This window comes from Calliopsis andreniformis, chromosome 9, assembly GCF_051401765.1.
Source record: "Calliopsis andreniformis isolate RMS-2024a chromosome 9, iyCalAndr_principal, whole genome shotgun sequence".
Lineage (NCBI taxonomy): Eukaryota > Metazoa > Arthropoda > Insecta > Hymenoptera > Andrenidae > Calliopsis > Calliopsis andreniformis.
The window spans coordinates 8,020,747-8,034,259 of NC_135070.1; the positions used below are offsets into that span (position 1 = coordinate 8,020,747).

Sequence of the window (13,513 nt, forward strand, 5' to 3'; positions counted from 1 at the left end):
TGAAAGCTACTCCTTAATGCTTTTAGTATACTAGGAAGATGGGTGATGGTAAGACTTAACTTCCAGTGATTTCTTCTTTTTGATTACTTTTATAAATATTTTGATTTATATAAAAAATGTATTAAACTGGGAGATAACTAAATCAGTGTACATTCAAATTTAATTGTAGGTGTGGTAAAAAATGGTGCTTACAAGTATCAAGATGGTACAAAATATATTGGAGACTGGAATGGAAAAGGTTTAAAACATGGTGCTGGTTCTCTACTTCTTCCTGATGGAACACGTTATGATGGTGGTTTCCAAAATGGATTGTGCTCAGGTTTAGGAGTAATAATATTTCCAGATGGAGCAAAGTAAATGTCATGAGATGATTTCTTTAAATGACATAATTATCTATATTATAACGTCTTTTATGTGTCAGATATGAAGGCGAATTTATGCAAGGTTGGTTCCATGGTCATGGTGTATTTTGGAGGTCAGATGGAATGAAATTTGAAGGAGAATTTCGTGGTGGTCGTGTGTGGGGCTTAGGTACGTGAATAATTGCAACTATGCAATTTTTCAGATAGCAATTAAAAAATTGTGTTTATCTAGGGTTGGTCACTTATAGTGATGGATCACATGGTTTCCCTAGAAATGAAGGTTTCTTTCAGGATTGTAAACTAGTACGTCGTAGACATTGTCCTGATATAATACAAAAGGCACAGAAGATTTCTATGATGGCTCGTGCCCAATGCAGTTAAGTAGTAAATGTAAATAAAAATGAGTAGTATTGAAAATTAATAAAAATATCCATAATAATATTCCTTATTGTTCATTTATCAAATTCAGCTAACAAAAGAATTAAAGTTTTATCTTGAATTCATACCTTTTCATAATTGTACTGTTGGATGCAAGAATGTCCTCAGATGGTTATCATTGCTAAAATTATAGTTTTTCTAATTCATTTATTACATAATTCATGTTACATTAATGAGAATATAAAAAAATATTGTAGACTTCCAAAGTCCTAGAGAGTTTCAAACAACTTCACACTATACAAGAAACATGTAATTTCATAATATTTATATGCATTTCTTTTGAAATTCAATTTTGGTACTGAGACCATCTTTTTTGCACCAACAATACAATTATCGTTATCAAATTGTTTGCAATATAGGCATTGTAGACGAATAGAAATCTTAATTTCAAATTAGTATTTAATTTCATAAAATAAAAACAGAGATGAATTTATTCACATCCTAAAAACCGCTATTAAGCACGTGATCCAACTATTGCAAAATCTGTATACGCACACATGTACAAACGCCATGAACATAACCTGTACTCTTCGAAGTATAGAACTCAAATTTTTGGAAGAAGCACCTCAAACTTCATCAATTCGAGACTATATTTGTCAATCTCACAAGAATGACGTCGTGTCTTCGTTTTGTACACTCAAATATTTTCGACGAAAATTTTTGTACTCCGATCCATGACGTCAGCACGATGACATTACACGGAAAAAGGAAAGATTAACATAAACTCTTCGTGACTGGTGTCCAGCAGTGTCCCGGGAATTTGAAAGGCAAATAAGGGTTAAAGGGGAAGGAGTGAGCATTGGCTAATCTTTTCGAAACATTTCCTAGAGATAGTACTCAACTGCTGTCACGCGATATTGCTAAATCTAGATAACCGAGCGATTGTGACACATTTCGAATATATTCCTAAATCTGATTGAAAAGATTGAATAAAAGTGTAACAACTTTCTATTTGAAGTCACGATAGATTATGCAGTGACAGTGATACATTATCAAACAGAATTACTGTTCAATGGTCAACTAGTCTTAATTAAATTCGTTAACTGATGATCAACAGAAGCTATCGTAATCCTTCCATGAACGGTAAGAATCTGATTCTCCTTTAAACTGACATTTATAGATTAGAACGTGTACCAGTTATTGTTTTCTTTTACTTCCATTCACGGCCGCAATACCGTAACACGATACAGTTATTACATATTCGACCGCTTTGTTTCTCTATCGTTGGCTGGCATGAAAATTAGCGCTTGTATTCTGTCCTCTTTCGCGTTTCTCGATTAGTCAATAGTTAATACATACATATCCAGTGTTGGTACAGTTTCGTATTCTTCTCCTTCGTTCGCGGTAATTAAGATTCTAACGAAAAAGTTGCTGTTTCCGTGGATCTTCCGACAGATTCTCGAGTGTGTACACTCCTGTATGTGTGTGTGCCGACACTCGTATGACTCGTCATTTAAGATTGCACGAGCACCGATGGCGTTACCTCGCAAATAATATTTGCGATTTTAACGCCTGCCGATTCTGTAAATCGATTCGCGTATACGATAGATATTTATTTAGTGACAATTATATTATGCGTGTTGATTTATTATTTTTTATCGTTTCTTACACAACTGCTAGTTTCATTGCAGAGTTTAGATAAAATTTTTTATTTTCCCGATTGTTATATGTATTATATTATTTACATATTACTATGAGTCAAATTTAGAATTCCCCTGTTCTTTTTGTATTTTTCAACGTTTTGAGCTCTCCTGAGTTCAAAAGTACCAAAAAACTAACGATTGAATTCAGTATAAATGTGAATGTGTGCATTGCCAATTTTCATTGATCCATTTAATGTGTGTATGTAGGGCCAATTACTTGTTAAAGTTTGATTTCTATCAGTATTAGTGCACTGCCATGCACTTGTTTCGAGTTGAGTGGAAATTATTTGGATTGGCTTATCCTTATCCTTTGATGCAAGCTCTAGTGTAATCATACAGTGCAAGGCAAACTGTATCTCTTGATAAATTGATGAAGATAATATTATTTATTTTGTCTAATATATGTATTGTAGAAGGTAGAGGATAGTATACAGAGTGTATCTAACATTTAATAAGGAAAACTAACAATGTTTTTAAGATAATCAAGCAATAACAAATTCAAATAATTAGGCTTTTAAATATTTTTTATGAGAACACTAAACAGCAAATGATAAACTATATTTAAATGACCTGAATTATTTTACATTCTTTGTTACTTGTTTATCTAGAGAACATATTACTATAACTTATACAGTGAGTTTAAATAAGTATATAGAATTAATATTTCCATTTATAATTGAAGAATAACGTTTACTAATCCTGACAAATATGGTTACGTATTTACATCACCATTACATGGTAATTTATAAAACTCATCAAATCTTTAATAACATAAATGATTTTATACAATATGTTTTGTTATTTCCAGCTAAAGGAATATACATTGCAGTAGAGTGATTTATCGATAACTCTAAGTTAAGCAATGAGTCCTCAGAGTTATAAAAGTCACATCACTGCAAAAGTTATGGCATCTAATGGTTTCACTGATACTGAAGCTTCAGCAAAGGAGTCCAAAAATCATTCATCACCTTGTGAGTCATTTAATTGTATGTGTGCTTAGAGTAGCCACTTTTATTTTTTATTATAATAATAACTTATATGCTAGTAATACCTAATGAGTTTTATAGCTTGATAACAACTTATTAAGTGATAAACATTTATTCTCAAATGCTTAATTGTATTTTAAATCGCTCTTCTTATCACCTCATCCAATAACCTTTTGATAACTATATCTTAATTTATATTTGTTTGTGCCCAAAAAGTAATACAATGTATTCTGTAATGTAATGTCCCCTTATGTTTTGTTATTGTTTGTATACAAATTGTATTTGTAACATATAATAACTAAGTATTCAAGTATTTCTATATTTATATAATGTTGTAATGCTATTTGGAGTAATGTATTGTTTTTTATACTTTTTAGCAATGCCATGGTTTGGTATGGATATAGGTGGTACATTATCCAAATTAGTATATTTTGAACCCAAAGATATTACAAGGGATGAAGCAGATGCAGAAGTAGAAACATTAAAAAATATTAGGCGATATTTAGTAAAAAATTCTGCATATGGAAAAACAGGCCACCGTGATATACACTTACAGGTCTGTCTCCATAATCTAGATATTAAATATTTCATATGGAAATTAATTTATAACAACTTACAGATGGATAATGTCTGCATCAGAGGTAGACGTGGCACATTACATTTTATCAGATTTCCTACAAGTGAAATGGGAAACTTTTTAGCCTTTGCAAGGTCTAAGGGTATGGCTAATCTGGTAACCACTGTTTGTGCTACTGGTGGTGGAGCATATAAATTTGAAAAAAATTTTAAACAAGTAAGATACATAAGTTGTATTATCTAATCCTTCATAAATATATCATATATAATGTTTTTCTATGTAATTATTTTCTTTGTAGGAAGTAAACATGAATTTAGCAAAATTTGACGAATTAGATAGCTTAATACGTGGTATGCTTTATATAGAGACAACAAATCCACATGAATTTTATTATTGGTCTCATCCTACGGATGATAGTAAATGTCAGAAGGTTCCTTATGATTTTTCTGAACCTTATCCTTTTTTGGTATGTTCAATTCTTTAAAAATGTTTTAAAAAGTTCTTGAAGTCTGAATGTCATATTTATAATTATTTTTTAAAGCTTGTAAATATTGGATCTGGAGTAAGCATATTAGCAGTTTATGGGCCAGAGAATTATAAAAGAATATCTGGAACCAGGTTTGTTATTTTAACAATAAGTAAAAAATACATTGCTTTAGTTGCTTTAATATTGATACATTTATTTTACATTCAGTTTAGGTGGTGGTACATTCTTAGGATTATGCTGCTTACTAACTGGATGTAACACTTTTGAAGAGGCAATAGAATTAGCAACTGGGGGTGATAATACTAGAGTGGATAAGTTAGTTAAAGATATTTATGGTGGAGACTATGGACCCTTTGGTCTTCCTGGAGATCTTGTAGCAAGCAGGTACTGTTAAAGCATTATTAATACTTTAACAAATTAACATATTAAATTTCATGTTTTGTAGTTTGAAAGCTTTGCATATTTGTTAATTGTGTATATAGTTTTGGACAGATGAATTCCAAAGACCGTCGAAATGCTGTTAGTAAAGAAGATCTCGCACGTGCAACGCTTGTAACTATTACAAATAATATTGGTTCTATTGCCCGTATGTGTGCTGTCAATGAAAAAATTGAAAGGGTAAATGACAATTAACAGAATCATTTTACTCAAAAAGTTTTATATGATTCTAATAAAAGTTGGAACATTTAGGTAGTGTTCGTAGGAAACTTCCTCAGGGTAAATCCTATATCAATGAAACTTCTGGCCTATGCTATGGATTATTGGTCTAAAGGGACAATGAAAGCTTTGTTTTTAGAGCATGAGGTGAAGTATATACAAGACACATATTTTTAAACAATTTTGAACATTTTAAATGCCATAATTATATCTTTTTAAATTTTGTTAATTACAGGGTTACTTTGGTGCAGTAGGATGCCTGCTCCAATTCAATGGTGAAACAAGCTAAAATTTTAGAAGATTGCATAATATATAGCATTCCATTTGATACTCCAATTCAAATGAATTTCTTTTAGGAGGATGGTTACATAATTATTTAATATAATTGCTTATTTTTATTATATATTATTTAATTTCTCAGGAATTATTGTATATGTTGTATATGCAGTTCTATTATTACATAAAATTTTGTAGCGGCGAGAACGACCAAGTCACAATTGTATTATCTTCAACTATGATCATGTTTGTTACGGTTTCAATGATTATTCACAGTATAAGTTATTGTATTAAGACACGCTACATGATTGTTGCATAGAGACCTAATGTGGGCACAAACCTTGCACGAATGTACGTATACAAGGTGTCCCATGTAAATGTCAACAAATTTCGGAACTTTCCTTTAACTTTAAGACAAGTTGCCTTAAGACGCATGAGACACCTTGTATAGGAAATTACAACGGACCAAACTCTAAACGCATACAACTTATTTGAGTATTCTTTATATGAGTAACATGAGTCTACCTCATATTTTACTTTTTCAATACTACTTTTATAAATACACGCTCAAAATCCTACGTAGGCAGCACGATATTTGTCATTTTTATAAATTTTCGATCATTCGGAACTATTAAAAGAACGAAATATACTGCATTGACCAGTACTTAATCTGTATTACTTCTATTAGTTTTGTTCGTAATGTTACTTTACTTTATTTATTACAAAAAGTGAAATGTAACAATTGACTTATATGATGACAATTATTGCAAAGATTATAAAACGCATATAATGGTCAGTGGCCACATTTAGAAGTTATTTATGTGCATTTTGTGCATTTTGTAGGTTGAAATTTGAAAAATACTATAGGCGAATTGTATTAAATATTTATAAACACTGTGCAATAATATTTTGTGCATAAGGTGCTTTAAGGATGTGGACACGTAACATATTGTTAGATTATTCTTTTTACAAATTAAGTTGTTACACGACGTACAATAGAATGGAAATCATTCATGGGAACATTTGTATTGTAGAATTGTAGAATGTTTTTGCTATACGTTTTTATATGTTTGACGTTATAGCTAATATATGCATGAATTTAAACAAAATAACAATGGTTTGTTTACACGTTTATTTTTGTGGAATAGGAACATACATGTAATTTTCTTATATTAATAAATAATCCCATGTTTTGCATGAGATATTAGAAAAATTATTATTACAGGATTGAAAATACTGTTTCAATTCTATCGTCACGTTTGCATGCATTTATTAATCGTTGCATTTTTTTATATATACCACTGTTAATAAAACAGTACGATTATATACTAGACTAGACGATAAAATGTCAGTATTTTATGTTCTGTTGCATTCACACATTTTCAAGAGCACCTCTGCAACAAAGGTGATTTTGGTTGCTAAGCAACTGTTCCATCAAAATAGAGTAACTTCACTTTAATCCAATGTAATTGTCAATAAAGACTGTAAATACAGTTTACTATACAGTTAATATTATTGCTGTTTGTGATTTATTTTGCTAAATCGCTATTTTTAATTTCTGAAGCTGTAATTGATATCAGTTCTTAAAGTCTTCCAAGTATTTCCAATATTAATTTTTGCAAACATGGTAAGTTGTATTGTTTATAAGATAAGATTGTATTTTTTACATAATGAATATACTGATATGTTTTAATGTATTAATACGTTTTTTAATTATTTGTGAAAATTTTTTAGAGTCCAAAAAAGACAAAAGTACCTGATACTGTTGGTGTGGCAGACACATCAAAAATGAATAGAGAGCAATTAGAAATTTATGCTCATAAAATACTTGAAGAGATCGAACGTGAGAGAGAAGAAAGGAACTTTTTTCAACTTGAAAGGGACAAGCTCAGAACTTTTTGGGAAATCACAAGGCATCAGTTAGATGAAGCACGTGCAGTTGTCAGGTACTTGTATAATACATTTCTTTGTAGTATTTTAAATGTATATTGAATTAATATTTATTGCTCATGAAGAAATAAAGAACGCGAAAAAGAAGAATTAACAGAAAAACATGAAGCAGAACTTAAATTGTACAAGCAAAAAGTAAAACACCTAATGTATGAACATCAGACAAATTTATCAGAAACTAAAGCTGAGCATATGGTTGCACTTAAAATAGCACAAGATGATCATATAGTTCAAGAAAATGAATTGTTTAAAGATAAAAAGGATTTGAAGAAGATGCAAAAGGAACAAGAAGTGGCACATATGAATGAAATACGTACACTGAAATTGGTATGAAAGGAATCCAAATAAATTTGTATTACTATTGAACAGATTTATACAAATTAAAATTTGTTGTCTAGAAAAATGCAGAAGAATTAGATAAAATGATGAAACAATTTGAATCTGAAGCAGCAGAAATGGAACAAAAGTATGAGCAAAAAATAGCAAGCCTCTATGAATCTCTTACATTAAAACACAGGATGGAAATAACTGAAGTAGAAGAAAGAAAAAATACACAAATTGCAAATTTAATGAAGAATCATGAAAAAGCCTTTACAGAAATGAAAGCCTACTATAATGATATTACCCTTAACAATTTATCATTAATACAAAGCATGAAGGTATGATTAATATGTAATAAAAAGTTATCAATGTCATGAAGTTAATGATATTATAGGAACAAATGGATACAATGAAAAATAACGAGGAGCGCATGAAGAAACAAGTACGAGAATTGACAAACGAAAATAAAAAATATTCTGCTGATTTGAAATCTCAGGAAGAAACCTTAGCACACCTGAGTCATCAACTTTCAAATTATGAAAAAGATAAACAGTGTTTAGCAGTTGGTATTTACAGTTTCTCTTATTTCATCATATTAAACTTTCTAAAATATTATTTTAAATTATTTTAGAATACGAAAAAACGATTGGCATCGACTTCGAAAAACTTCGAAAATTTAAAATGGGAAAATGAAGTATTAGAATTACGTTTTGAAAAAGTATGTTCACAGCGAATGTATTCCACTTTTAATCAAGAATATTATCTCTATCATTCTAATCAAAATATATTTTATTATAGTGTCAATCTGAAAGAGATGAACTACATTCAAGATTTATATCTGCTATACTAGAACTTCAGCAAAAGACTGGGCTAAAGAATGTTCTCTTAGAAAAGAAACTTGAGAAGTTATCAGATTTACTGGAACAACGTGAAGCGCAAATTAGCGAAGTACTCACTGCCGCACAATTGGATCCAATGGCTGTTGTCAATGCTAATAAAAAATTAGAGGTATTTACATTTACACATTTATATATTTATACTTCTTTTTAACTAATCCTTGGTTTACAGAGTATGCTTAACAAAAAGAATACTGCGATACAAGATCTCCAATACGAGTTAGCAAAAGTTTGCAAAGCACATGACGATTTACTTAGAACGTATGAAGCTAAGTTAAAGGAATATGGTATTCCAAAATGTGAACTCGGTTTTCAGCCCTTAAGAGGCAAGGCAGTTAGTACAAAGTTAGGACTAGGACCAGCAGGTCTTGTTACTACAAACCGTTAATTAACAAGGTCTTACTAAAATTGTTTGTATTTTATATTATAACATACGTATATGCGTATATTATATTTATTATTGAATCCGAGTATGCCTTTTTTGAGTGATTAGTGAAACGTAAAAGTAATAAAATAAGTTTGGTAGGGAAAACATATAGATAACTTCCTACATAGGTGGTTTTATAATTATATAAAATGTAGAAGTTATACCACATCCATTTTATATTTTCTTTTTTACAAATTACATAAAATTATCACAGAAAATGTACAATCATGTCAGTGCCTGGAAGTTGTGTGGTTTTATAATTATTTTTATTCCATTTATGTCTTTTCAACATTTTTATAAATTGTGAATAGTGGTACGATTTTGTACCATATCTTTTGACTATATTTTTTATGATTAAACAACCAACAGGCACAAATACATTTTAAGATATTTCATATATAGACATAGACACATAAACTAAACTAATTTATAAAATATTATAAATCGAATATATCAGGTCACGTAGTTAATAAATTTGAAACACTTATATACTGTGTTTATGTAAAATATCTGTCCCTCCAATCTATTGAATTTTTCAGGTTTCACAACATTTATTTCTTATATAAGGGAATAATTTATCATTTTTTAATAATTTGTAAACATTATATAATATCTTGTATAGATATAATTTCGGTATATGTGTATGTATATACGTTTTTTTCCGTATTCGCATATTTATGTATGTATAAATACATACTTATATGTGCATAGACATACGTATATATGTTCTCTTTACATCTTTATGTATATTAAGAATTTTGGCACAATAAGAAATAGAATCACAGTTGAAATCATTGTACATTGTAAGAGTTACAGATCATTAATACTTCTATTTCTGCAAATTTGTCTTTAGAAGAAAGACACATTAAATGAATGCAAATACATTCAACTATCTTTTTTCGATTGTTATGTTGTATCACGAAACAATTCTAAGCTAGTCTAAAGCTAATGATCCTGTAAATAATAATACGAACATCCAAAAGTTATTGTATTTAATTTTGATCACTGTAAAATTTGTATTCCATGTCTCTGCAGATTTTTCGATTAGGCTTAGTTTATCGGTTCATTATGTCAAAAGAATATTGAACCTATTTCAATTTTTCAAAGCCATATGAGTATGAATCACAGTAGTAAAAAAAATAAGCATCTGTTATAATTTTAGACATTAGTGGTCCATTGTTCTGTTGTATCCCTTTCATACGTTACATCTTTATGAATTCTTTAAAATATATTAATTTCCTTATTATCATTAGAGATGTGCAGATTTCTAAACTTTACTTGATAGTGCTACAATCAAGTGAAAAACTATGCAAGTTATTTCTAAGCAATTTATCAGCATCATATTTAAATCACTTTAATCAAAATTTTGTGAAATATAACAATACACTTTCATTTGGTTCTTTCTCATAAAATTGGTGAAAAGATTATAAGTATTTTATGAATAAAATCATAATGGAATATAAACGTTTTACAAATAAATGTTACTTTTTACAAAATACAGTTGTATGCCATCTATATACACTTTAATTGCAAATAAAAATTATTATTCTCTAATTTAAAACGCTGAATATTGTATTTCACAAACCTTTACAGTTATAAAGAAATACAACTAAAATATGTTATGGAATAAAAGTGTTATTTCAATATATGCAAATATCTTAAGCAATACATCAGTATTTGTGCTTAAGAAAAAGATATGGAAATTTTTATTCTTGAGTAGTTTTAAGTCTCAAAATAAATAGCAGAACATGCAATTTTACATTTTGTAAAATGCATTTCCACATTAAAAATTGAAAGAAATGATTGTTTAACTTTATATAAAAAGTATTTTGAATAAAATATTTGTACATGTGTAATATTTAATTTTAGATCCATAGAAAGTGTTCTTTTGATTTTTGTTTAACTCATTATTTTCCAGTTTGGTAAAACATCAGCAATTAAGGTAGAAAAGTATGTAGTTACATTGTATACTACAGTTTCTCCAGCAGCCAAAATTGCCCCAAATGAACCATATGTACCATAATCTATAATACTGTGATTACATGCTGATAAAACTGCAAGATCTTTGCCAGGACCTTTTGCATCCATATCAGAGACAAATTTGATTCTATGTCGTTTACTATGTAAATTATACTTACACCAAACTATATTATCACTAGTCACTATAAATACTACATTATTATACTTGCCAATGAAGTAATCCATTGCAGCAAAGTAGTAACTGACTGGTGCAGGTCTGATTTTCATTTTCTGCCAGAGATAGTCTATGTAATCTGTCCTTCTAACATGTATGCTTACAAAAGTTGGCTCAGGTAACTTAAACTCTTCTGCTGCTTCTCTCAGAACCCTGTCTGCATAGGCTCTTAAATTTGGCTTAAATGTAAATTCTCTTCGAACATCATCTAGCCACATCAGAATGAGAGACCAATAGGCTGCATGCCTGTTAATAAAAATATTGAAAAATACAATTTCCATTATAGCAAATACAATAAAGGGATTCACCTTGGTATGATAATATTCTGTTCTGTGCTATTCCACTGTCCAAGGGAGTTTACAATTTGGCTAATGTCCAAATTGCATCGCCCGATGTAACTTAGTGGTGGAATGCTAAGATTCTCAAAGTACTCCTCAAGAGTTTTCAGTATACAACGTGGCATGAATGGTTCTAAGCCGGTTCTTCTGGCAGTAGCCCATACTGATGCGTACTCCCAGATTTGATTTCCAAGTCTGCCACCTTGGACTGCCGAAACTATTCCATACCTGGGACAAGGATTTCTCCACTCTGGTGGTATTTTGATATTTTTTAGCGTGGTGCGACAAAGGGCTTGCTCATACGTTGAGATCTTTATATGGCGAGCTGGCGGATTGGATGTATACATGGGGAAGAGGAAGACATGGATGCCGAAGACCACTATCAGAGCGAGAACTATTGCGCTTGCAAGTACATGCTGCTGAGCGTGACTCATTATCCTCATTTACTCTTGTAAGGTGCTGTCACTACGTATACATCAATTCTTTTTCTATCCTCCACACTACTGCTCTCTGTTTATTTTCTACTCTTCAACTTCCACTAGTCCAGCATTTCGTATCTACAGGTGTGCCATGTCCTTTGCTTTCCGACGTACATCTTTACAATGATAATATCATTTATATTGAATAACGTATGTTTTCCATATTGTAAATGATAGTAGGATAAGGGGATAATATATGATAATCAATAAAAAATAATAGAAATAATTCAAAACATAAGAATTTCAACACAATTCTTAACATAATTTGAAAGTGTATTATACTGTTCATATTGTTTAAGTTGTTCAGAGTAAGTAAAAAATTGTATGAAACTACTAAATTCAGTAGTAGATATCTGTTTTAGTCAGACAGTTAAAAAGGACATGGCCTTGTACTTGTTTTAAAACTACTAACTTGGCGAAATTTTATTATACAAAGCGTAATATATGTAAAACAAACTAGCATTTCTTCCCTTTGAATCTAAAAATATTATATTACATTTGCGTAGGGGGTCATTATAAAATAGTTAACAGGTGGTGAATTTTAAATGTAACTTCGATATATACAAAAATGTTTATCGTGTATGATATCTATAAATGGCACGTTAAAATATACAAAAAATAAAATTATGAAAAAATAACTTATATTTTTTCATTACTTAAATTTAAAAAAAAAAAGATTTATCAAGAATTTCATTACATATTAAGAATGATATTTCTGACCCATTTCGTAAAACTAACGACTAAATTGCGTTCGATAGCAGAGATCAAATTATTTCACGTATCAATTGCAATATTTAACTACTCACCTGTTCCAATAAAATATTCGCATTGCAATCGAAGTTTACTGCCACCCGCGAGGGTTGTGTCGATCAGCCTGTTGTTTCCTTTGCTCATATTTTCCCGGTAAAATCGATGCGTATCCTATGCATCGACGCTTGTTGCGTTTCCAAGAGACGTTTCAAGGTTTTTCATCGACGCTGACTTCTTCCCACGTATAATTACAATCTACCCCACTTTTTTAGAACGCGGCACTATTTTACAAACGTTTTTTCGGAATAAAACCACTCGGACGAGTTGCTAAATAGCAAATAATCCCTTCTTCGACTCGAACTTGCATTCTTGTAGGGGGATGTTGTCCCAGCCTATGACGTCATGAGAAACTCACCCCTGGACGATATGACCTATAGACACAGCTACACAGTCTTGTACACACGATAGCCCACGATAGACTGGCAGGGATGGTAGAGCTGTCGTTTCTTCTGTTCAGTAACCAGTAACGTCACAGGGTAGAGAGGGAAGTTTTCAAATGGGGTGGGGAGTCTTATGGAAACCCATATGGAACTCCCCTCGTGACCAGGGATGGTATGAAATCTGCTGTCCAGTGACGTCACGAGGTAGAAAGGGAACTTTTCGAATGGGGTGAGGATTGAATCACCTGTCAGTGATTACTAAGAATTTCCACATTATTTGAAAAATTCACCC

General features: G+C 30.7%; 4 protein-coding genes across 9 annotated transcripts; 3 read left to right on the forward strand and 1 right to left on the reverse strand.

The window, feature by feature from the left end:
• Window positions 1-23: 23 nt before the first annotated feature.
• On the forward strand, window positions 24-803 carry Rtp (MORN repeat-containing protein retinophilin). The gene is made up of 4 exons (XM_076385795.1): window positions 24-48; window positions 170-353; window positions 422-531; window positions 595-803. The coding sequence occupies exons 1-4, from the start codon at window positions 39-41 to the stop codon at window positions 741-743; spliced, it is 453 nt and encodes a 150-aa protein (XP_076241910.1). The 5' UTR covers window positions 24-38; the 3' UTR covers window positions 744-803.
• Window positions 804-1,746: 943 nt separating this feature from the next.
• On the forward strand, window positions 1,747-5,633 carry Fbl (pantothenate kinase 3 fbl). Of its 4 annotated transcripts, none has more exons than XM_076385786.1 (10): window positions 1,747-1,883; window positions 3,252-3,429; window positions 3,807-3,985; window positions 4,049-4,222; window positions 4,305-4,472; window positions 4,548-4,624; window positions 4,701-4,877; window positions 4,976-5,111; window positions 5,184-5,297; window positions 5,386-5,633. In XM_076385786.1, exons 2-10 carry the CDS (start codon window positions 3,306-3,308, stop codon window positions 5,437-5,439), a joined length of 1,203 nt encoding a protein of 400 aa, XP_076241901.1. In that variant the 5' UTR covers window positions 1,747-1,883; window positions 3,252-3,305; the 3' UTR covers window positions 5,440-5,633. The 4 variants fall into 4 exon arrangements, with proteins under 4 accessions (XP_076241901.1, XP_076241905.1, XP_076241904.1 ...); XM_076385790.1 differs by having other exon boundaries at window positions 3,252-3,414; XM_076385789.1 differs by lacking the exon at window positions 1,747-1,883 and adding an exon at window positions 2,133-2,144.
• A 1,424-nt stretch (window positions 5,634-7,057) lies between these two features.
• Gas8 (Growth arrest specific protein 8) lies at window positions 7,058-9,276 on the forward strand. Its single transcript, XM_076385784.1, has 7 exons — window positions 7,058-7,372; window positions 7,442-7,703; window positions 7,775-8,035; window positions 8,092-8,259; window positions 8,329-8,415; window positions 8,496-8,705; window positions 8,766-9,276. Exons 1-7 carry the CDS (start codon window positions 7,215-7,217, stop codon window positions 8,979-8,981), a joined length of 1,362 nt encoding a protein of 453 aa, XP_076241899.1. The 5' UTR covers window positions 7,058-7,214; the 3' UTR covers window positions 8,982-9,276.
• A 1,337-nt stretch (window positions 9,277-10,613) lies between these two features.
• LOC143183948 (galactoside alpha-(1,2)-fucosyltransferase 2) lies at window positions 10,614-13,513 on the reverse strand. 3 transcript variants are annotated; one of them, XM_076385793.1, is made up of 3 exons: window positions 12,838-13,513; window positions 11,523-11,780; window positions 10,614-11,460 (listed from the first exon to the last, which is right to left on the reverse strand). In XM_076385793.1, the coding sequence occupies exons 1-3, from the start codon at window positions 12,858-12,860 to the stop codon at window positions 10,920-10,922; spliced, it is 822 nt and encodes a 273-aa protein (XP_076241908.1). In that variant the 5' UTR covers window positions 12,861-13,513; the 3' UTR covers window positions 10,614-10,919. The 3 variants fall into 3 exon arrangements, with proteins under 3 accessions (XP_076241908.1, XP_076241907.1, XP_076241906.1); XM_076385792.1 differs by having other exon boundaries at window positions 10,616-11,460; window positions 11,523-11,802; window positions 12,838-13,304; XM_076385791.1 differs by having other exon boundaries at window positions 10,623-11,460; window positions 11,523-12,147; window positions 12,838-13,230.